The sequence below is a fragment of the Protomyctophum parallelum genome (assembly GCF_964188405.1).
Source record: "Protomyctophum parallelum genome assembly, chromosome: 11".
Taxonomy (NCBI): Eukaryota; Metazoa; Chordata; class Actinopteri; order Myctophiformes; family Myctophidae; genus Protomyctophum; species Protomyctophum parallelum.
The window spans coordinates 43,245,450-43,269,724 of NC_139707.1; the positions used below are offsets into that span (position 1 = coordinate 43,245,450).

General features: G+C 41.9%; 2 protein-coding genes across 4 annotated transcripts; one reads left to right on the forward strand and one right to left on the reverse strand.

Moving 5' to 3' along the window:
• Positions 1 to 169: 169 nt before the first annotated feature.
• coa5 (cytochrome C oxidase assembly factor 5) lies at positions 170 to 3,372 on the forward strand. Of its 3 annotated transcripts, none has more exons than XR_014569950.1 (4): positions 170 to 385; positions 601 to 684; positions 2,637 to 2,783; positions 2,850 to 3,372. XR_014569950.1 is itself a non-coding variant. In XM_083776435.1 (3 exons), exons 1-3 carry the CDS (start codon positions 284 to 286, stop codon positions 2,676 to 2,678), a joined length of 228 nt encoding a protein of 75 aa, XP_083632561.1. In that variant the 5' UTR covers positions 170 to 283; the 3' UTR covers positions 2,679 to 2,822. The 3 variants fall into 3 exon arrangements, 1 of the variants encoding a protein (XP_083632561.1); XR_014569951.1 differs by having other exon boundaries at positions 2,637 to 2,746; XM_083776435.1 differs by lacking the exon at positions 2,850 to 3,372 and having other exon boundaries at positions 2,637 to 2,822.
• Positions 3,373 to 3,724: 352 nt separating this feature from the next.
• Positions 3,725 to 23,879, reverse strand: LOC310867417 (inosine-uridine preferring nucleoside hydrolase). The gene is made up of 7 exons (XM_083777499.1): positions 23,788 to 23,879; positions 22,983 to 23,173; positions 22,160 to 22,339; positions 21,678 to 21,789; positions 21,305 to 21,441; positions 20,774 to 20,875; positions 3,725 to 4,595 (listed from the first exon to the last, which is right to left on the reverse strand). Exons 2-7 carry the CDS (start codon positions 23,163 to 23,165, stop codon positions 4,350 to 4,352), a joined length of 960 nt encoding a protein of 319 aa, XP_083633625.1. The 5' UTR covers positions 23,166 to 23,173; positions 23,788 to 23,879; the 3' UTR covers positions 3,725 to 4,349.
• Positions 23,880 to 24,275: the final 396 nt, after the last annotated feature.

The window sequence follows — 24,275 nt, forward strand, 5'->3', positions numbered from 1 at the left end:
AAAACTTACTTGCATGTTTCATTCACATGTCTAGTTACTAGACTCTAGTAGTAGTAGTACATACTAGAAAAGCTTAAAAAATGAGAAGGAAAAAGAAAACTACAGATAATCCCAGCGTGCATTGCATTGTATTCAAATTCTTGTACTTCCGCAATCCCATCATGCCCTGCCCGAACATGGCCGTTCACTGCTGTTGTAACATTTCTTTTTGACTACATTACTAATAATTTAATATTTCCCGCAATTGCTTGAGAGTATCGTTCATATATTAAATGTCCACGCGATGCCGAAATACTACGAGGACAAAGAGGAAGACCACAGGGCTTGCGCTGGTGTTCGAGAGGATTTCAAAGCATGTCTCCTTGAGCACGACTGTGTCCTAAAGGTAATTGCAGAGCAACGATCTGCAGTTTTGATATGAACATGAAGACAAGTCAAGCTAGTAGCATATTTTAACCTTCCAAAATGCCATGGCAAGCTAATAATTTAAACTGGCAATATGTATGTGTAAGATTTGTTCGTTCCCCTCTTGATATGTCCATGACTAGCACTTTGGGAAATGTAACCCGATGCAATGTTTTATTCACCTCAATGTGCCAGGAGGGGAAACTGCCCAGTGACTGTTTGAAGGAAGGTCACTGCAAAGCCCTGCAGGTCGCGTTCTTTGAGTGCAAGAGATCTATGGTAAGTCAATAGTTGGTGTTTTACCCTACTTTACTTTACGAGTAATATACCGGCCTAACTCTGGTCCATAGCTCTTTGCAAAAGCATTGGAGCTATGGATCGGAGCTAATACCGGCCTATCAAATGTAAAGGCTGATCATATGAGAACACTTGAGAATATAGCATGTTCTGAGTGGTGTGACATGATGAAATGAAATGATGTTTTAGCAATCCTTTAATCCTCTTGTATAATCTTGCAGAAAGAACCTACATACTACCTTGATAATCACTGGGTATTCAAATGTACTTATGAATAAGCAAGCAGGGTTTTAGTCTTCACCACTTTTCAACCGATTTTAGGAAACAGTTGGCCGAAAATGATTAATATTATACATCTTTTTTCCTACCATTGCTGTCATGGCCGTACCTTAAAGCTACCTGATTTATGGCAAAATAAATGGTTATGGCATTTATTCAGCCCTTTAATTGCATACACTATTCGGTGATATATTTTCTGCCTATTAGTATTAGGGCCGAAACCGAATAGGCCAAAAAATGCTTTTTTAGCCATTGTCTGCCGAACATTTTCTGCGGCCGAATATTCGGTGCATCACTAGTTAAAATAGTATGTTTATACAAAGTAAAGAATAAATAATCTCTCAATCACCTGGTAATGACTGTGACACAGTCCTGTAGCTGAAAGGTCAGAAGTGCAGTCCTTGCAACCACAATGTTTCCAGCCAGACAGGTCTAGTCCAGAATGCCACTTAAGCACTATATACTTTGTTGTACAACAAATAGCGAAGATAGTTGACCTACAAGCTTGTAGATGTTTTGAAAATGTGAAAGTTTTTGAAAGCTTTTGCCTATAATGCCAGGTTATCACTTAACATACCTACACCCGCACAGTATAATTGGTATGAAGTGTAACTGAATATCGCTGTTTTAGTATCCCCACTTAACCCATTAAGACCTGAGTTTGATTCTACAAATGTTATGTTATGGCTAAACTTAATAATAATCACTTAATAATCACTATTATGTATCCATAAAACATTTATTCAGCTCTTTTGAATGCATTAATTGCATACTCTATTCGGTGATATATTTTCTGCCTATTTGGGCTGAAACCGAATAGGCCGAAAATGCATTTTTAGCCATTTTCTGCGGCCGAATATTCGGTGCATCACTACTATCTTCATATAATTGGTCCTCCATTTATTACTGCTCTGACCCCTTTTGCTTCAGTTATTTCATGAGCCAAATTTGGAACATAAATTATTATGAATTGAGTGAAACCTATATTAAATTGTTTGTACGATCAATATAAGTACATTTATATATGATAACCCTTCCACAGTAGTAGCTTTTTCATATTTTCAATTCTTTGCATATTTTCCTATATAATGCCTAATTTGCATATTTAAAAAAGTAAAAATGTGTAATACAGCCAATAAATCATTGTCTTCATGTAAGTAATCAACTGGGGAAGTTTCATGGTGATAACAATTTAATATAGGTATGGTTTTGTCCATTTGGCTCATGGACTAAGAACCAAAAAGAACTGAACTCATAGGAGGGCTGTGGACAGTTCAGAAAACCCTCTTCCAGTCAATCACATCATCGTTAGGCATATTTAAAAATGTATTAGATTTTTATTATCGGCAGAACGATGACTTCCATTACAGAATTGTAACTTTTCGGGAATAGGAAGCCCATAGTTTCTATTAGCTTTGATTCCCCATCGATGATGTCACTGGAAGACGTGTTTCTGAACTGCCCACAGCCCTCCTATTATGAGACACAGAAAGATTTTTATCATGAACTTTAGTGAGGATCAATTATATAAAGATAGGTTGAAAAGTGGTGAAGTCATCCTTTAAGCCAAGGCAAGCTATGTCAATCAGTATAAGATGCAATTTCCGTTTTATTTTGTGATTGCGATATGATTTGACATCTTGTTCCATCTACAGCTGGACACAAGGTCGAGGTTCCGTGGAAGGAAGGATTATTGACGTACCGTATGGGACTTTGTGAACGAAAAGACAGTCAATGGACTGACCGAGCTCTGGACTGATAAAATGTAAATACATTAATTTAACCTATAGTGGACTGGTAATGTATGTGTGCAGCTGCAATACATATATAAAAATTAAAAACATGTATTTGTCTCATCATTTGTGAAGGGACATCAAGGCTCCCCAGTTTCTCTGGATGATCCCATGTAGGAATAATTGCAAAGGAAAAGTCATCTGACTGCTATGGATGACTGGGAAATAAAGAAACATGTAATAATATTTTGTAAAACCCCAGATTTTTTTCTTATGGTGCTGTTATGTTTGTTATTTCTGATCCGACAGACAATATCACATACATTACTTCCACACAGACAAGACGATAAAGTTTTACACAGATAAGAGTGGAGTTTGTATCATAGAGCCAAGTTGTACTCGTATCAAACACCAGGCCTAACAGTACATACTGTGGCGTCTTGGTTCTATAACATTAAGCTAGTCAGAACATATAAGGCCAAGGGTGAATAGCCTCTACGTCATACATGGGCAACTGGTCGCCCGGTGGCCACATGCAGCCCCCACCTTCACTTAATGCGGCCCTCAGGTTAATATCAGAATACTGATATATATTATTGATTTGTATGTATTGTTTGTATGTCCAATGTGTTTGGATTTAGTTCATAAAGTTAACATAACTACGGTATAACTAAATTAATTTGAAAAAAAAAAAAAAGTTATTTTTCAGGATTCCAATAAAAAGAAATGTCCACATTTTTTCAGGAATTCAATTCAAATATAGCAAAAATAGCTGGTCTACAAGCTCAAAACGCGTCGCAAATCGGCTATTTTTGCTACGACAGTAATAGGCAACGTGGCCCTCTTAGTGAGTGTGGAAATATAGTGGCCCTCTCCATCGTCAAAGTTGCCCACCCCTGATCTACGTAATGGCTGTCACGACTCCTTCCTTACAGTGTAGTTAGCACACATACCAAGACAGTGAGTAAGGCCTTGCCTAACAGTGAAAGAAATTATTCCTTTAATCCTTTTACTGGAAGGCTTAACTAATTTAGCATAATGGACTGTCAAGACAGTGGACTGTTAAGACGAGTTCGTACAACTAATGAATTTGTTTGAAGTTTCAAAGGATGATCCCATGCTACCAATGAGCAAAGCTGGATATCTGCCATGTAGGAGAATCCCATTTGGTGAATGATCGTCAAGAGAATTACAAAGGTTTTATTTGTCACTTAAGTACAAAATGTTGGTAGAGACCTTTCTAAAAACAATACAAAATGTGTGTTTCGTTATAGATCGTTGGGGAAACAATAAAAACATAACATATATCTATAACCTCAAGTAGAATGTTATGCTGTTATATGTACCGCATCCATCTATATCTGACACTGACCGTTTACTTCTAGGGTCATAAAACTGAGGTATGTGTCTATGAGGGTTATTCATTCATTGTGCTTTAATGAGTCGCTTATAAAACAAACTTGAAAAATCGTTTTTTATCTTGAAAGTGCTTAATAAGTTAGTTCCTAGTTTTACAGTAGCCTAGCTGTCATTCATATAGGCCTAGTAGTTAGTACAGTACCATTCCATGGTATAATGGTCTCAATTGTTATATTGTAGATATTCAGTCAATACTCGGTGTACTATGCACAGCTATTATTTCAAAGCGTCCATCATCATCTTCATGAACTTTTCCAAATCCACCTTCTTCATGATGTGGGCTTTGTGAGTCTTCTCCAGTAAATCCTGAGTGTCCACTATCATCATGCCTCTGGTGTATGTCCCCGTCAGTTCCACACTGACCGGATACTGGTCACTCTCAATTATGAATGAGTCATCAATAGCGGCAGCCACGGCGTATGAATCGCATGAAATGAAGCCTGTCCCGAAGACAAACTCCTTCTGGGGCCGCAGTCACACCTACGCGACAAAGATCTTTGTCTTGTCTGATGAAAAGCATCAGACAAGACAGCTCCCAATTCATTTCCAATGGGAGTCACGTGGTTTGATAAGACAAACGTGTTTTATGGGGGGGGGGGGCAAGACACGCGACAGAAAACATTTTGTAGTCGAAAGACTGAAGAACAGGGTGGGACTTCAGACAAGACAAAAAGGGTTGGGTTTACCCCCCAACCAATAGGAGAGAAGGTCCGTTTGTTACGCTACACTGGGCGGTCTTTTCACACTGTTGTTGTTTTTATTCTGCAGAGTGCAGACGCGGAGGAGGAAATGCATTTTCGGAACTAAAATGTTGTTATTGTTAAGTAAAGTAGTTTGGTCTGTTCCAGTAAGCAATTCAACAGGAAAAAATAATCCCTGCCCGTCGTGGCCGAACAGAAAATTAAAACAAACGTTATAATTCAAGGTGCATGCATTTTATCATTCACGATCCTAACCTAGCAGCCTCTGGTCCATATAGCCTAATGCTTATATGATTCTGCCCTGTGTTATGATCTGAGTGCCTATGCTGTGTAGCCTACTTGTACGACTGTACGTGAATATACAAATGCTATATATATAATTCTGTATGTGTATAATAAATTGTGAACCCTTGGCGACATACTGTCTGAGTGTCCCGTTATTTGCATTTGCTATATGCATTGGCAGAATGGACCGGAGCTACTCCGAGTCCTAACCTGCAGAAATAGTACAGTAGCATATCAAAAGAGATTGCATGCAAGCTATCAAATAATTCAGGTGTCACGTCGACTCCGTGAAGTTTCAGATCTCTCGTTCCACCTCGCATCAGTTTGTTATTCCACCCGACCCATAATCAATAGTTATCCGCCTGACTGCACGGACTTGGTTGTTAAAATAAAATAAAACTGTTAATATGAATGAACATGTTTTCAGTTCGCATGGGCAGTGCGCATTGGACTGGAGATTATGAAAGAGTCGTAGCCATGACTTATATTTCTGAAAATGCTACTGCTCCCAAACAATCATTTTGGGCATGAAATGTTGAAGGATAAATGTAGATGTGATAATGATGTGCCGTGTTGGCTATGCCCAATGGGCCTACTGTACATTAGGCCTACTTCAGATTATGGTTCAAATATGATTTTTTTCTCTCTTTTTTAATAACATTAACATCGAGGTGTCCAGTGGCATGCACTCTTCAATCTGTCGTCTCCTCTCCTGAAGTAACGGTGAACGGTCTGACTGCAGATAGGAGAGAGCCGTGCGCCCAGGCGCAACCTGGAGGCTCCAACTTGGAGACGCATGTCATCTCTTATCCTATATTTCGCCTATAGCCTACCATCGACGTCTGCGTCATGGCTAACAGCCTGTAATGCAGCAAGTCGTGTGTTGTGGTAAAATGGATGCGCTTTATTAAACATAGTGGAGTCGTTGCTAACAGAAAATATTAATTTTCCACAATGATGCCATGCTCTCTGCTAGTCTGCGTACCTGGAGGCTACTATACATACACACGGAATCAGTGCCAGACTTGGCACCTACTGTGGTAGTGGTACTGATAACGTGGAGACACAGCCGTGCGCCCGGACGCAACTTGGAGTCTCCAAGTTACGCGCAACTGTCCCGATCCAGTCTGGTACGTTCTGGAAAGTTCGTTCGACAATCAGTACCAGATTTGTAGATTCTATCTGGCACTGATTGTGTGCAGATATACAGGCTAGTAACCCCCCAGGGACGCAGACGAGAGGAGATCATCATGGCGATGGCATCATTTGACGAAAGACTGGTCGTTGGTGTCTGCAACCACCCCATTATTTATAATAAGCAGCATCCATATTATATGCGCAAGGACATGCGATGGGCAGCATTTGTGTCTATTGGTCGTGAGATAGACGTAGATGGTAAGTAGGCGAGATATAGCCTAACGTAGGATAAGATGGCATGGGATGGGTAACAGCATAGGTTGGCACCATGCAAGGATTGGGTCTGTGCGCACCTCTATTAAATATAGGCAATTTGTTCCAAAATGTAAAAAAGGACATCAAAATGTGTTTAAGTGATTTGAACATGCTTAAATAAGACAATAAGGTCTAGTAATTCTAACATTTTGCTACATGTGTGCTTCGGAAATGCGCACCGGGAGCGCGCTAGCAAACTAGCCTAATAGCGAGTGCGCTCCCGGTGCGCATTTCTGAATGCGTGTAACTGTGCACAAATATCAAATATATTCAGAAGGAAAACCGTATTCAAGTGCATTCCCTATACGGTCGAGCCACACACGGCTTTTCAAAGCACACGCGCGTACACGTGCCCCACGCATCCAGTTGTGCGCGTATGCGGGTCTCGCGTGTGCGCGCAAACGCGCGCTGAAAAGCCTGGTGTAGCTCGGCCGCAATGATAGCGGCTACACCAGGTACGTGAGTCACGCGTCTACTCTGTGTAAAGTTCTGGCGTAATTGCTACAAATCCTCTATATAAATTCATTTTCCCAATAAACAATACCTTGAAGGATGTAAGATAATAATGATGCAGCATTGAGGCTATATGTCCAAATCATGGACGTATATTACTTAAGGTCATTTTCCAAATACTTCTACATTTTGGACAAAATAGCCTATTTATGATCGAGGTGCCCACTCTGCTTGTATTCCTGTCACTACGTGTATCATACTGTGATTATACACTGCTTGGAATCAAGAAATGGTATAAGCCTACTTGATGTAAAACAAATATGAAGGAGAGATGCTTGTTGTATAGGGATCAGGCATCATACAGTAGACTCCACTGTAACTGTATGATGAGTAGAGTAGAGTAAACCCAGACCTCTGCAGTGTATTGCCTTGGGCAACAATTTGAATAGGACAGAATACAAACCATGTTGATTGAGTGAATCATTCTTTAACGTTTTGATAGGCCTATAGTACATATCTACCCCAAATGGACAACTTTTTTTTTTTCTTCCTGGGTGTCCCTTTGGATTTGTGCCATGCTTCATTTCCGTGTCTTGCATACTCAGCACAAAAGTGCTTTGATAGGTGGGCAGGCCTCCGGAGCCAATACACCAGGACGAGGAGGGAGTTAAGAAACCCCAAAAGTGGCAGTGAAGGGAGGGTCACCCACAAATGGCCACTGTTTGACATAATGTCATTTTTGGAGCCCCATGTGACGGAGAGAGAAACGTCCTCCAATTTCCCATCTCCAAATGGTAAGAGAAATATTTGTTATGACCGTTTTGAGGCAGCACACAACAGGCCTACGTTTTACAATATATCTTTCAACCTTTATAGACAGCAATCAGCAGCAGGTCAGCCAGGACTCCCAGGAGCCCTTCTATGCTGGAAATGCAGGTAATAAATAATACACATGACTCATGACCGTTTCCACATTCAACACCTTAAAGAATTGTACACAATAAATAAGTTTGGAACTTTTCTCAGATGGAATGCAGCATCAGCAGCACCCAGCAGGTCACAGCCGCCACCTCTTCCCTGACAGTGGTGAGACGCATATTACTCATGACTGTTAACAAATGCAAGACTTAACACACATTTAGAGCCTTTTTTCCTTTTTTCCTTTTTGTTATTTACTTTTATTTGGGAAAAGAACAGATAAATGCTTGTCACATTACAGTGTTTTGCTTTTCTATTCAGTCTTTGTGCCTCTGCTACATTATTTGTCCTTGTACATACGATAAAGTATCAAATGCACTGCCAAAAAATAAAATGAAATAACACCAGGGCTGCAAAAAAGGTAGATCGCAATCTCCCAGCAGATCACAAAGGCTGTTCAGCTAGACGACATGGCATGCCCCTAAAAATATATAATTTAAATATGGAGAAATAGATGTTTTGGCATCTGCTACTTGAAGGTGTCTTGATTGATTTACATCAAAAAGCTAAGTTGGTTCAAACCCACATTCCAAAACTGTTTTCAAGAGTGTTGCTGTTGCACACAAACAGTAGCATTACAAAGTTGTATACAAAATAATAATACAATTCCATCTTCCCCCACTATTGTCTATATCAGGGGTGCCCACACTTTAACTTGAGAGCTACTTTCAAAATGACAAGCTCAACAAGATCTACCCGCCGAAAAAAAGAATAGTATACCATCGCTGAAAATAGTTTAAATATGGAATAGCAGAGCTGGCGTTACAAGACAAATACACTTGGAATTGGAAATAGAGGGGGATAAATGGAATATGTAGGGTTTGTTGTATTTAATCTGTAATGCTACTGACATTTGTGCACAGCAACACTCTTGAAAACAAAATAGTGGGTTTGAGCTGACAGGCCCTTTTTGATGTCAATCAATCAAGTCCCCTTAATTCAAGTGGCAGATTCCAGAAATATCTTTGAACGTTTTTTTAATACTTTTTAGGGGCATGTCATGTGATCTACCTGCACAGCCCTTGTGATCTACTGGGCACCCCTGGTCTACATGTAATGCCAGCATCGCTATTCCATTAACCCCTCATGAAAAATGTTAAAACTAAATTATTTATATAGTATATAGTTATATACTATTGTGGGGATAATATTTATATAATATAAATATGTATAACTTCTCTAATATATCTGTATATATAATATAGATAATTATTTTGAGGTGGTGCTCCAGTCTACACAGACATTCACCATGTGGTTGTGAATTTGACTGAACACAGTTCTATCAAAAAGATTAGCATCACCTCATCTCCAACATCCAGAGCCTTGGTTTTTCTTTTCTGAGCTGGAGAATTTAAAGATCGTCTCCCAAGATGTTTATCAAATTTGTCGCACACCTTTCATTAACATGCAATGTATTGTGAACTTGCATTTCCAGAAGACCTTTGTAAAGTCGTGAGAGAATCCTAGGATGATTCTAGTTCTAAGCATCTGTACACTTTTAATAGTGCTGATTTTACCTTATCTATGATGACATTTCTGGAAATGTGTTCATGTATTTGTTTTTCTTTTGAATCTTGGGAATTCTGAACCTCCATTTTCTTTCCCATTTGTTAATAGACAGAAGTCTGCCACCATATCAGGTGCCCAGCTCGCCGTTTCCTGCTGAAAGAGGTAATATATGCAATTTATGCATGTTAATCATAACAGTTTACAAACAACACCAATCCAAACCATACAGGTGTACACAATATATGTTTGAATCTAACTTCATAGAAAGAAGTGTGCAGCTTCACCATGTCCTCCACCCCTACATCGATGACAGTGGTAAGAGAATTATGTATATTAGTAATAAGACAACTAATAACAAATTCAACATCAAGCCATAAAGCTGTATTCAATAACATGTTAACCCTTACTTTACAGATGCCACTCAGATTACCAGGCAGGCCATGTTTGCTGTTGAAAGGGGTAAAAATAAGACATGCATATTAATCAGAACAAATGTTTACAAGAACAACAAATTCAATAAATGTTTGAACCTTACTTCATAGAAGGGAGCCGGCAGAAGCTTTCTTATTCCTTCGTTGCTCTAAATGTTAAGACATGAAACCTTACTTTAGACTTTATACAATTTCAGAGCCAACTCAACGTGGAGCTGACACGTGGTCACCAGCGGCCGTGGAGGATGACCCAGAATACACCCTCGATTTGGTGTACCTGAATGTACCAGGTAACATGTGATAGTTATCCAAATAACTAAATTACACTTTGCTAGAGTTTTAGGTTTGTCGTAACAAAGCCACGACGGAACTCCAAACATTTGAGAGTTGGATTAAAGTTGCTAAAGAATCCAGAATAATCTCCTCATGTACAGAAAGAGGTCTCAAATGCAGACTTTTCACACAAGCAAACACCAAAAAGATTCCACCAATGTATCCTAAATGTAGTTGTGCTTTAGGGCTTACAAATCCAATAGAAAGGTCTACTGACATGTTTGCAACATTACCTAATAGAGGACGAGCCCAGCCAGTCCCAGTCTCTGCTGTCAGCGCCAGCCAGAGGTCCACAGCCTGCTGAACGTGGTAAGATGTACAGACAAGACATTGACATTTAGAAATGCAACAAAAGAAAATCAAGCTTAATATCATATGATTAAATTTCTTCATAGTTGCCAGTCACAGCACACCTGCACACCTGCACACCAGCCAAGCAGCAGGGCCGAGTTGGTCAGCAGACGACAGACCCATCACCCCTGGACCCCTATACCCCTATACATCTGGGAATATGCAGTCCCCAGCTGGTGAAACTGGTAAGGTGTAAAAGACAGTCATTGACATTTACAAATGCAACCAAAACTATTCTAGCACAATATCATATTATGATTAAACTTTACTTCATAGCAGCCAAAAGACGAGGGTCCAGTCGGTCAGCAGGCCACAGACCGCCGACCTCAGTACCTGGGTACCAGGCAGGTCACCGGCCCATGCTGGACACAGCTGCTGAAAGTGGTAAGACATTCCAAATGAAGCCATTTCCATTTAAGAATCTAACCCAAAAACAATGCAAGTTCTATATCAAATTGCGATTAAAACTTACTTCATAGAGGTCAGTCACACTGCCACCAGCTGTGGGAGAGGCAGAGGCAGAGGCAGAGGCAGAGGCAGAGGCAGAGGCAGAGGACATCTGACTGGACCACAGGCCTCGGCAGGGTCGGCAAACCAGCAGTGGTCCAGTCAGGTGACTGGTGACCAGTACGGTCATCTGACTGGACCACAGGCCTCTGCTGTGGTTGAGCAGAGTCCTGTGCCATCAGCTAGTGGAAATGGTAAGAGCTTTAGACAACTCATTGGGATTTGCAAGTCAAACACCAAAAAATACAAGCTCTATATAATGCTATTAAATCTTACTTCATATCAGGCAGTCACACCTACAGGCAGTGGAACCCTGCCACCAGGAGCCACCAGGGCAGACCACCAGCCTCTGTTGGTCAGCCTCTGTCAGAGACACCAAATGGTGAAAGTGGTAAGAGTCATAAACACTTGTACAAAGCCAAGACAAAAACAACTCAACCCCAATGTAATATTTGATTTAAACTTTGTGTGACTATAGTCAGATTTGACATGATGGTTGTGTAATACAATACAAAGTCAATGTAATAAATGGTTGAACCTTTGTTGAATAGGATCCAGTCAGCAGCAGCAGACGGCCTCTGGGTCTGGGCAAGGTGCAGCACAGGGTCAGAACAGCACAGCGTCCGAACAGCCCAACGCCTTCGAGCGTGATGTTCTGCATCAGCTGAGGGACGGACGGGACCTACAACCGGACACACACCATTTTGTTTATTTTATAGGCCATGAAATGGACAAGCTTACAGCCAGGTCCAAAAACAAACTTCGCCTGGCTATCCACCAGGCACTGGTGGATGCACAAAACCAAGACCAAGACAATTCTAACAACACGCAGTGAAGGACGTCGGGATCAGGAGTCGAGCCCGTGGCACACTGCCAGACTGGATCACCAGCCAAGGTGCCTGGACCACTGAGCCACGGCCATATATATTTTTTTGATGACAATTATTTTTAGGGATGCACCGAAAGGGAAATTCTTGGCCGAAACCGAATACCGAATATAGGAAACAGTTGGCCGAAAACCGAATATCCGAATATGATTAATATTATACATCTTTTTTCCTGCCATTGCTGTCATGGCCGTACCTTAAAGCTACCTGATTTATGGCAAAATAAATGGTTATGGCAAAACGTAACTTAAATAATAATCACTGTTATGGGTCCATAAAACATTTATTCAGCTCTTTTGAATGCATTAATTTCATACACTATTCAGTGATATATTTTCTGCCTATTTGGGCCGAAACCGAATAGGCCGAAAATGCATTTTTTGCCATTTTCTGCCGAATATTCGGTGCATCACTAATTATTTTTTATGTATTTGATGTATTACCATGTTTTTTGTTTTTTTCAGAATCAATTCCTAATTCCTATGTTAATGAAACCCTTATTTGACTTTTTTTGTCATGAATTAAAAATCGGCAGAGGGGTGGCTAGACATGAGTGTGTGTGTGTGTGTGTGTGTGTGTGTGTGTGTGTGTGTGTGTGTGTGTGTGTGTGTGTGTGTGTGTGTGTGTGTATGTGCGCGTGCGTGTGTGTGTGTGTGTGTGTGGGGTTACGCCCTCTGTCCGTAGCCTGAAATGCATGCCTTTTCCTTTTTTAATGAGCCTATAAGTGACTATTAAATGTACTCACTGTTTTTCTTCACAGATATTTGATAATATCCAAAAACAAAACAACCTTCTGTTGTAGTTTGTCAGTGAAATAATCTTCCACAGGAATAGCCTATTCTGTCAATAGATCCATGGCCTGACCATGTCTCATTTGCATATTTGGTTACGTTTACAATGTCCTGTGGGGAATGCTATCCGGACCAAAAGAAATAAGCAACAATTAAGCATTTGGTCCCTCTCAGCAAATTTAGTTTGAACCATGTCTAAAAGTAAATCCGGTTGGTAGCAACCTAAGCTCAGCTTACACTATATTAAAGTCACACTTTGAAACAAATTAATAACTAAATAAGTCATGCAGAGTAGGTTGCAGGATACACTGCAGTTAAGTAATTCCAAATGTGTCGCATTTCAAAACTTTTAAAGGGTTACACAGCAAGACGACTGAAAATCGAGCATTTTCTATAGCCATTGCTGATCCATTCGTCCTAAATGACTTTGCATGAATGATTATGACATGTTTTTCAATGGCCATTTGTTAATGTTGGGTCACATGAAAGTGAGCATTGTCTACGTACTTCACTATGGGAGACCATTTGCACCAAGTGTTACAATATCATGATTACCAAGTGACTCAGGAGGTGGAGTGGCCGTCTTGGAATTGGAAGGTTCCCCGTTCCATCCTCTTGCTGGCTGTTGTGTCACCTTTCTCTGATGAACGTACCCACTACGTGACAGCAGCGGTGAGGGGCTATGGTATGAGGAAGCTTTTGGAAATGGAGTGATAGACAATTCCAGTGCAAAGATATCTGTAAAAGAGAGGTACACAATCATCAATGTTAACAAGCATGGTTGATAATTATAGTTCAGGTGTACATGGATGGATTAGAGCAAAAATATAATGTCAGTGAAATAGTGTTGAAAGGAGCGTCCCATATGCTAGTGGCGTTTCCTACACAATGAACAATATTCACAATGATGATGTTTTAGTATCTTAAATAGTATTCCTGCTGTTCTACATTCTGCCAGCCAGACAAAGGCCTGTGAACCAATAGTTCAATCCACCTACTGTGTCAAGCATAGTAGGAGTGCCATACCAGGTTGATATTGTTAACAAATTCAGGACGGAAACCCCTTTTGGTGTTTTAAGCATTGTTATACTTTAGCTATTGAAAAATAGCAGATCTACAAGTTGATAACGAGGCACTTGGTGCTGTGCTACAAGCTTGTTGATTTGCTGTTTTTGAAAATTTGTGAAAATGTGGGGCAAATTTGGAACATATATTCTTTCAAAACAAACGTTTTTAACTCAAATGTTTGCTTCTGTGGGGTCCTTGGAACAACATATTTTGAGATGGGGGTCGGAGGCCAAATACATATAATTCTAGGGGTCGTTGATATGAAATAGTTTCAGGACCACTGACATAGAAACATAGGTTTTTCATGATTTAGAAAACATTTTGTAGAATCGAGCTGAAGTCTTAATGGGTTCATTTGCAAGGAGTGCACATATGACAGCACAGTATCACTGCATCTCACCGAGGCATGGCCAGCTTTATGGCCTGCAGGCTGGAGAAGGCTGCCTGGTACTGGGAGATCCACTGGTCCAGGTCAGAGTACCTGCACACATGTTCACACGTATTTTTATAATCTCTGGACATACAGTAGCATATCTGCAGTGGCTGGGGAGATGGTATCCAACCACAGCAGTATAGACCGATTCCGTAGCGGGTCTCATGGTCGCAGCTTACGTATTTCATGTAGGTGGACTCGACATAGCTGCGGGGTTTAAATCCTCACCAGGCACACCTCTTCTACTACAGTGAACGGCAGAGTGACTGATGTTTAGTCTGCCTCAAACGTTACTCTTTTACCTCCTTTTTACTAACACTAACATTACAAATATGCCCAGAACATCGTGATGAACCTGTGTAGTTTATGGCTGCTCCAACAGTAGTGGCAACATAAAAAATAAAAATAAAACGGAATGTCAAAATATCCACCGCGGTGGCTGAGACCAGAGCCATTGAGACGAAGCAGTGAAAGGTCCTGAAAGATACATAACGTCAGTCTTACCCAATACCCAATCTTTCTGTTTTATGAACACAAGGCTGCTGTATTTTATACCTCATACTAAGCATTTAAAGTATGAGGTATAAAGTCGCGGTGGATATTTTGACATTCCGTTTTCTTTTTCTTTTTTATGTTGCCACTACTGTTGGAGCAGCCATAAACTACACAGGTTCATCACGATGTTCTGGGCATATTTGTAATGTTAGTGTTAGTACAAAGGAGGTAAAAGAGTAACGTTTGAGGCAGACTAAACATCAGTCACTCTGCCGTTCACTATAGTAGAAGAGGTGTGCCTGGTGAGGATTTAAACCCCGCAGCTATGTCGGCTCCGCCTACAGGAAATACGTAGGCTGCGACCATGAAACTGCTACGGAATCGGTCTATATCCAATCTTACTAACAGAGTTACACAGGCAGACACATCATTTCCTGACCTTTGCTCTAGAGATCAGGTGGTCTGGTTCCTCCAGGAAGGCCTCCTCTTTGAGCAGCTTGGCCTACATCTTATCCACTTGGCACAGCACTTCCTGCAGGGACAGGTACTCCTCCACTGACTCCTTCAACATTCTGCAGAGATAGGTGGACATGAATCAAAGACAGCAGATGTACATGTTTGCACTGAGCAATGACAGTGGGGGATCGGAGAATACAGATTATTACATGTTACTAATGCTTTAACAGGGACGTTACCTCAGATGATAGTTTATTTTGTAGCTGCACTAGGAATCCTTTGGTTTGTCAGCGTGACGTAGGTCAGCTGTGGAAGTAGGAGGAATAGTGTGTAGCTCCTACATGTGTTACTTGCTCATGGGGACACTGCTCACTGTAGACTGATCATCAACTTCTCGTGTCAACTCAGCTGTGATGAGGACGCTTTTGCAAATGTAGTGATATTATTTACCAGTGACATGGTGTCTGGATAAGAGGAAGAGAAAAATCAATCGCAATGTTAACACACAATCAGAAATTACATGTAACAACTTAGTTCAGGTATATATAAACTTAAAAAGCATGTGTATACTGATTTCAGTGATAAGACAGTATATGTCCAAGCTCAGTGTGTTCAATAATGTCAGTGGGGAGATTGATAATGCATATTACTACATGTTACTACTGCTTCACAGGGACATTTACCTGGGATCATAGTGTCATCTGTCACTGCATATATATTTCCATTGGCCAATCCTACGGTTCACTGCAGCACAACAGTCAGTGTGAAGGGGTGGTCAGGAGGTGTCTATCAACTCCACGTTTAAAGGCTTGAAGGCCATTGGCTGTGATGGAGTCAACTACATGCTCTGGTAGGCTGTTCCACCCACAGACAGCTGTGTGGAGAAAGGTTCTGTCCAATGTGCGTGTATTGGAGCCTAGGGGGGGGGGGGGGTGTTGGAGCTGTGCCATATAAGGTGGGTGTTTCGCCATCTGATTTGTGGTGGAGGGAGCATGTCCTGGAGGTCCCTAGGGCAGTGGGGGGGCATTTTGTAAAGGACTGTAGCAGCAGCAATGTGTCTTCTGTGGCTATGGCTGTCGATGGAGAGTGTTGTACTGGCAGTGTCCTCCTGGTCAACTCAAATTATTTTGAGAGCCTTCCTCTGAATATTTTCAAGTAGACTGAGATTTGTAGGTGGAGCACTCATCATGGAGTCATGGAGTGAGGCGTACTCCATGACACTGTGGACCTGTAGCTTGTAGACAGTTGCTTGTAACAGTGCTGTTAGCTTCTGACCGGGCCGGATGGAGATTTTGGTCATTTTGGTCTATTTTGACTGCAGGATGTCCAGCTCATTTGTGGTGGTCATCCACTTTCAGGTGAAATAAGGGATGTCATGTGTACATTCACTTTCGGGAGGATACCTTTGCGTTTGCATCACATGGGGAGACGGGCACACAGACAGCCATTAAGCAGTCATTAACAGATGTGGGTCAGGATCCAGTCGCATAGAGTCCAAGAATAGTAGGGGCTCAATGCTGCTGCAGCCTTCAGATCCTCATTCCCAGCTGTTGTGATGCTCCTGGAATGTCAGCATGTGTCTGGTCCTCCGTAGAGGTGTTGGATCGCACTTCGTCTGGAACCTCCCCCTTGAGCTGTCCGCCATGGGTGACCCTACCAGGAGCAAAGCTCCCGACGGCATAGCTCTCGGGTTCATTGGAACTCACAAGCTTCTCCACCACTACAAGGTGACGATCCAAGGAGAAGACAAATTAAATGGAGAAGAAAATGGAACCTCCCCTTTGACCTTACCGCCATGGGTGACCCTGGACGGCATCGCTCTCAGGTTCTTTGGAACTCACATTCTTCTAACTAAAAAGGACAAAAAAGAAGAAAATGGAACCTCCCCTTTGACCTTACCGCCATGGGTGACCCTGGACGGCATCGCTCTCAGGTTCATTGGAACTCACAGGGCTGTATTTTGCGTGTCTTAAGTACCAGGTCTTATTCCCTAACTTGAGTAAACTAAAGACCTGGAGGCGTGATCAATGCTCTCTGGCCACTCAGAATAGCCAAATGGCATTGATCACGCCTCCAGGTCTTTAGTTTACTCGAGTTAGGGAATAAGACCTGGTACTACACTGGTAAGACACGCAAAATACAGGCCATAATCTTCAAACAAAAAAAAGAATAATAAAGACACAGGGGATTACAAATGGCGCTCTTGCCACGGCACCGCACCGGCTGGAGAGTTAAAGTACTCCCTGAAAGTGTTTTGCACTTGGAGACCATCAAAGTTCCTCCTGACTGCTGCCCCTGCAGCATGTGAAGGCTCCACTGGAGGCATGTGGGCTGCGTCCTGCTGGCCCCATTTGATGAAGTTGTGGAGGACGGTGGTAGCCTTCACAACCTTCTCAGCGTGGTCAGGGTTGAGCTCGATGACTCCGTGGAACACTCGGAACTTTGTCACCAGCACACCAAAGGCACTCTCCACAACATGCCGTGCGCGGGACAGCCGGTAATTGTACACACGGTGGGTGTCCGTGCGGAGCGACTGACGCGTGTATGGGCGAAGCAGGTTCTGGCGCAGAGGGAAAGCCAAATCCGCCACAAACGCGTACGGAAGTGGCCCCAGGTGCTCAGCATTTTGGAGCGGGGCATCATCGGGAAGGTCCAGTGTACCCCTCGTCAAAGCCCGCCCAAAATGAGACACTGCAAGTACCCCACCGTCACTGCCACCCCCATACGCACCTACGTCGACCACACGGAACAAGCCAAGAGCATCCACCACAGCCAGCAGGACAATTGAAAAGTGCCCTTTGTAGTTGTGGAAGAGCGATCCTGATCTGTCGGGTGCCTTGATGGCAATGTGTTTGCCATCTATGGCACCCACACAGTGAGGAAAGTGCCACTTCTCACCAAATACATCGGATATAGCCTTCCAATCATCCTTCTTTGGCACAGGCATGAAGTCCTCAGCCATGGTGTTCCAGATGGCAGCTGCCACAGTGGGCACAATGCCAACCACAGTGGAGCGGCCAACACGGAAACTGCTGGAGATGGCCAGGTAGTTGTGGCCAGTGGTAAGATACCTGTAAAATAGGTAGAGACAATAATCACAACGTTAACACACAATCTGAACCGACATGTTACAAGTGATGTTGATAAGATAATGTTAGCTCTGCATTATTAATATTACAGAACCTCAGCATCCATATATACCGGATCTATAATCATAATGGCATTGCTTTAATAGTGGCTCTGGAGAACAATGGCATGGCTGAATGATGAAATAATTTGTTCAAAAGTAGCCCACAGCAACTATTGAGTGCACAAATTAACATCCTTTTCAGATGGTTGACATTTCTGAATTAAAAAAGTTATACATATATAAAAAAACACAGTTTATACATAATGCATCTATAATATGACAGTTTAATTTTTCCCACGACATTCAAATGTTTAACCTATTTAGACCTAATATATATTCAAAGATTTGCGCCACATTTTTACGATTTTTCAAAAATAGCAGACCTACAAGCTCGTAGCACGCTATGAGCTTGTAGATCTGCTATTTTTCAATAGCTAAATTATAACAATGTTTAAAACACCAAAAGGGGTTCCCGCCCAAAATGGGTTAGACAGTGGAGCATCAGACAGTTTGAGAACATTTTGATCATAATAATTATGTATAGGTAACATCTTCGTCATGGCCTGACAAAGATGTGCCCTATACTTGTTTACCTTCACCCTGTGTGTGCATTAAAAAGGGCTTGAACTGTCTGTGATGCTCCAGTGTCTTCCTTCCTATTCAAATGTTTAACTTTGGATTTAAACAGATCTTATATCAGAGTCTGCATACTATTTCAATAGTCCTGAGAATAAATGTCATTTGTCCCAAAGTGACAGTTTGTTTAAAAAAGCTTTATACCATGTTCTAACATAACGATGCAAAGTGACATAGCTCTGTTTGCAAAATGCTGCACCTCCTCCAACTGCATATACTTCCCCCATTTTCAACCTTTTTTAGTGTATTGTGACACTTGCTTTGGCAATATAAACGTTTGTTTTCTCATGCCAATGAATCTCCTTTGAATTGAAATTGGATTATGATCTGTATGCTTTTACAGTGGTGGTTCTCAAAGTGAGAAGTGTGTTGCAAAATGTGTTAATATATATATATATATATATATATATATATATATATATATATATATATATATATATATCATGATTGTGATATCGTCCGAATGGGCTACTTGCATGGGGGTTCCCTAGCCCTGGTCCAGTGCGTCATGACGCACTGGACCAGGGGGTTCCCAACACATCTTTTCACATGGGGATCCTCGGCAGAAAATCATATTAATATGGAGTTTGACAAGTTTGTAAGACCCGCTGATTTACAGTAGGTAACTAACTATAAGCTATAAAAAGCAGTTTTTTTCAGTTATGTTTATTGCCTTTTTGGTTTATTGATTAATAATAATAATAATAATAATAATAATAATAATTGATTGATGTAATATATGACACTGACCATGATACTGACATGATACTGACCATGATACTGACCATGACACTGACATGACACTGATACTGACCATGACACTGACATGATACTGACCATGATACTGACATCATGACAGTGTCATGTCAGTATCATGGTCAAACACCAGCAGCCTTTAGTAGACAACTATCCACTAAGCATATAGCCTATATAATATTATCTTTCATCCTCACATCCAATTTACATTCCTGGTGCTGTTATGATTTCCAGCTTACAGTAACATATTTACTGTACCTATACCTGGCATTCCTTGCTGCACACGTTAGCTGATTGGCGAGTTTTCGATGCATTTACTAGGTGGGTAATCAACAAAATGAACGTAACATAGTTACTGTACCGTAAACAGATAGCAAGACGTTCAGCGGGAGGTATCGCTTCCCTGTAGAAAGTGTCCTGCTTCTGAATGTCTGGAGTCACCCTCGCCAACAGGAAATCGAACTGTTGGATAGACATTCTAAATTCCTGGTGGAAACGGGTTTCATCCCGACGTAGCTCCCAATAAAGCTGGTGACCGTCACCGAGCCGTTTCCGAACTTGAAAGATCGGATCGACCCACACTCGCCTCCTACGGACCGGAGGGGCCATTTGAATCTCCCTCGCTCGCATTCTCTCCTCCTCCTCCTGCCTCAATCTCCTGGTCACAAGCTCTCTCTGGCGCGTCTCCCTTTCCCTCTTTCTCCTCGCCACCAAGATCGCCAGCACAAGAGCCCTCTTTCTCCTCCAAAAAACCATTTTGTCACCACAAACAAGTTGAAACAACCACCAAGCTACTAGCTACTGTGTCCCGCAGCTATACAGCGTAAGGACAACAGGCAACACGTGGATTTGTTTCCGCATGTCCTCGCACCGCCCACGCACCGCCCAGATTCCGCAAAGCATTGTGGTAAATTGATGCGACAAACGACAAGACAGAAAACATTGTTTTATCACACAACACACGTTGTCGTATAGGTGTGACTGCGGCCTGGGAGCGTTCACTGGAGCAAGCCTCGATGCTATGTTGGAAGACTTGTTTCATGAAGCGGGCCTTGTTTGTGTCCTGGGCCAGCCAGGCGTCACAGAATTCCTACAGTTAACAAAACGGAAAACATCAACCAAGGGTGATGATACAGTATGGACAAAAATATGTTTGGCCAAATATCTCAACATTGATACTGTGCGGAATACTATCTTGTGCTTTCACAAAATATTTACACAGTGAAATGTCTAATAACCAGTAATGCCTTTAACTAATTGGGTAAAGGCAAATAATGGTACAGCTAACAACATAGCATAGCAACATAGTCATGTACAAATTATATTACAGCAATGCAACCTTTAAAAGCAGGAAATGAAGATATCTATCATATTTCCCAGCCCTAGTCGCAACCCTACCCCTGCATGCATGCAGCATTGCTCATAGCCCATTTTATCTTAATCATTGGGGCTGAATGACAGTATTGAATACCATGAGTTGAGTGCCAGGTTTCATAAGATTTGTTTTTCACTGACTCACCCAGGACAGTTTGCTGTAACAGGTGAACTCCCAGCAGGCCAAGTAGGTGGGACACTGGTAGTCGTTCAGTACAATGTATGCAGCTTCTGGATCAGCAGCGAAATTGAACTCGCCACACGGAGTGCAGTTTCCTCGTGCTGGTAACATGGTATAACATGAACACAAGGTCACTGGTTGCAATGTGTAACTCCCATTATATTTTATTGTAGTAGCAAAGTATGGAAGCCCATTTGAGATTTGTTTCTGTGTCTATAACCTTAATTACATAAATTTATAGACAATGTGGAATTCCAAGATATAAATGTATTTTATTCAGTGGCAGAAATGGGCATCCAAAACAAAGTAATGGTGGAATTCAGTATTTTTTCCTTACATTCAGTGTTGCCTCCCATTATGTAGAGGCCTTTGAGTTTGCTAGGTAGGGATGGATCCATCCTAACAGCCAGAGCCAGGTTGGTGAGTGGTGCTGTTGCAACAAAAGCCACCTGAGAAATATACATAGTGCAGTTGTGACTATGCTCAACACACTCCACCTAAACAAGAAGACATTGCAATGATGTGTTTTGGGGCGTAAATCTCTTATATTGTTGTCTAATTTCTCCCCCGGATGTTGTGAGCGGAGCTGAGCTATGCGTAATGCAACAATAGTACTTGTGGCACAGAACGGTAAACAACGGTATCAATAACATGGTTGTTTAAAACAGAATACAGCATGTTTGCGTCCCTCCTCTCCTCCATAAATTAATGCTGTGTTGGTCATGAGTAATATGTGTCTTTGTCTCTGTATGTGCTCCACTAGGTGTAATATTGCTTAGTTTAGTGTGTAATGCCCAAACAAGGATAATAAAATATCACCTCTCCAGGGTTTTCGTCAACAATCCTGATCATGGCAGAAACGGCACTCTCCTTCTGTACCATGTCCAGACCAGGGGCGTTGGGGTCTGGAGCGTCTCCCAGTCCATCCATCCCATGGAAGTGACCTGCACTAATGCCCTTCCCGAGGACAGGCTTAGCAGAACCTTTGAACACTGGAATCTTGCGCAATGGAAACAAAGAATGGTACACTAGGTTTAAAGAAAGCAGTGGCGCCAGAATAGGTCCTACTGTGAATCAAATTAGTCTAAGCCTATCTGGCTTGCTGGTAGGCAGAAATAGTAAATTCATGAATGGAAATTCAATTGACAGATGACAGCTACCTGAGGTGCAGTTATATAAGACTGTCGCATTCATAAAGTGTGGAAAAGTTGTCTGGCTTGATAGACTATGGTGGGACAGGACATCATGCAACAATAACACAGCAGTTGTTTCACTCTACTGAACAAGCATGTACTGTATTTACTATTTAGTGGTCACTGTAACATCAGTCATCGGGATCTCATGCAACCCCTGCCAGTGCCAAAATTGGGATTTCAGTTGGCTGAGGTTACACTGGTTTTCCAAAACAACCTCTTAATACTTAACAGTATTAAGCTCACATTAGTAAGCTCTCTAAACAGCACCCCTACACATCATATGATGACGGGTTTCAATCCAATCACATACTCCAATCACATCAAGGTAAATTAGTATTGTCTGTTGTCTTCATTTCATCAAATGCTCTGGGATGTCTGTAAAACCATTCTTGTTGTGACAAAGTGACTCACTGACCCAAACAAAAAAACAAACCATGCCACCATACCTCCAATTTATTACAGGCTTGCAGAACACGCAGGGTATTCTTACAGACATTTTCCACGGTGGTGTTTCCGTGAACACAGGTAATGCCCAGCACCTCCACGTTTGGCGCAGCCAGCGCTAGCATGATGCCCTGAGCATCGTCCACTCCACAATCAACATCTAACAACAACAGCTTCTTACTCATAGTGGTCCCTGTAGGAACACAGTGAAAAGGGTGTAAGACATTACGAATAATATTGTAATGTTTTTGAGACAGAAGTATTCAATGTGTTATTCTAAGGACTGATCATCACACACTGAATATGCGGTCTGTCTGCACTATTCTCAGTAAGGTCTGAGGTGAGGAACTGGCTTGAAACATCCAACAGGTAATCCAAAACTCAGGATGAAAGTTTGAAGTGGCCGGCCCGCACCTAGGACATCTGGTCCATAGCTCATTGGGACTTTTTTTCACCGGATGGTGAGGGTGCAGTGGAGTAACAAAGTATTTTTCTTTTTCTTTTTCTGGCCAAAAAGTGCATTTTATACATGTGGTGGGGGGCTCAGAGTGTGTCCACCGCAGAAAGTAGGCTTTCTAATCACACAACCCCCCCCCCCCCCACTAACACTTTGGTTAACCTTTATTATGTTAGCCAATGAGTAAGCCGAGCAAATGTACGCAGGCTGTAAAACACACAATGTTACGGAATGCTTTAAATTGTAGGCATATGTCAGCAATGATTGACAATAGTCATCTGTGTAAACTATGCACTGTCTGGTGCCAGTCTGAAACAAAGGCACTATATGTGTCATTAAAAATGTCTTACCTTTAACTGGGTATTGTGAATGGGGTGAATTGTGCTGTGTAGAGGCTGCCGCCGGTGCTCCTTGTCTGAGGAGAGACTGGGACAAATGCTTATCACATGTGAACCTGAACCTTCGTGCAAGGGGCAAAGGGGAAATTGGAGGGGGAGGAGTTATAAATGAGAGAAGATCACCAAGAATCAATGTGTAATGATTTTGTTTATGTTGTATTTTGTAGTCCAGTCTGTAGCTGTCACGGGGCAAAACCCATGACACCACAGTGTAAAACGGGTGCAGTACTTAGTTTAGACTAGTCATTGGTTAGACCTAGCCCTCCAAGCAGAACCCAATGGTACTGAAGTTTCTGACATTTTTTAGACCCAGACCATGGGGTCCTGTTCCAGCAGTACCCTGCCACCTGGTACGCGGACATAAATAAAACATAAACAAAACATAAACACCGTGGATAACGCCTGTCTGCGCTCTTTGACGACTTTTTTTCCTTTGTCGG

Excerpts from the sequence above, each read along its gene's own strand:
- LOC310867417 (XM_083777499.1), bottom strand. The coding sequence starts at position 23,165 with ATGAGTAAGAAGCTGTTGTTGTTAGATGTTGATTGTGGAGTGGACGAT. Across the intron at positions 22,340-22,982 it reads AAGCCTGTAATAAATTGGAG|ATTCCAGTGTTCAAAGGTTC; the intron begins GTATGGTGGCAT and ends CCATTGCGCAAG. Across the intron at positions 21,790-22,159 it reads TTGACGAAAACCCTGGAGAG|GTGGCTTTTGTTGCAACAGC; the intron begins GTGATATTTTAT and ends TATATTTCTCAG.
- coa5 (XM_083776435.1), top strand. The coding sequence starts at position 284 with ATGCCGAAATACTACGAGGACAAAGAGGAAGACCACAGGGCTTGCGCT. Across the intron at positions 386-600 it reads AGCACGACTGTGTCCTAAAG|GAGGGGAAACTGCCCAGTGA; the intron begins GTAATTGCAGAG and ends TCAATGTGCCAG. Across the intron at positions 685-2,636 it reads TTGAGTGCAAGAGATCTATG|CTGGACACAAGGTCGAGGTT; the intron begins GTAAGTCAATAG and ends TTCCATCTACAG.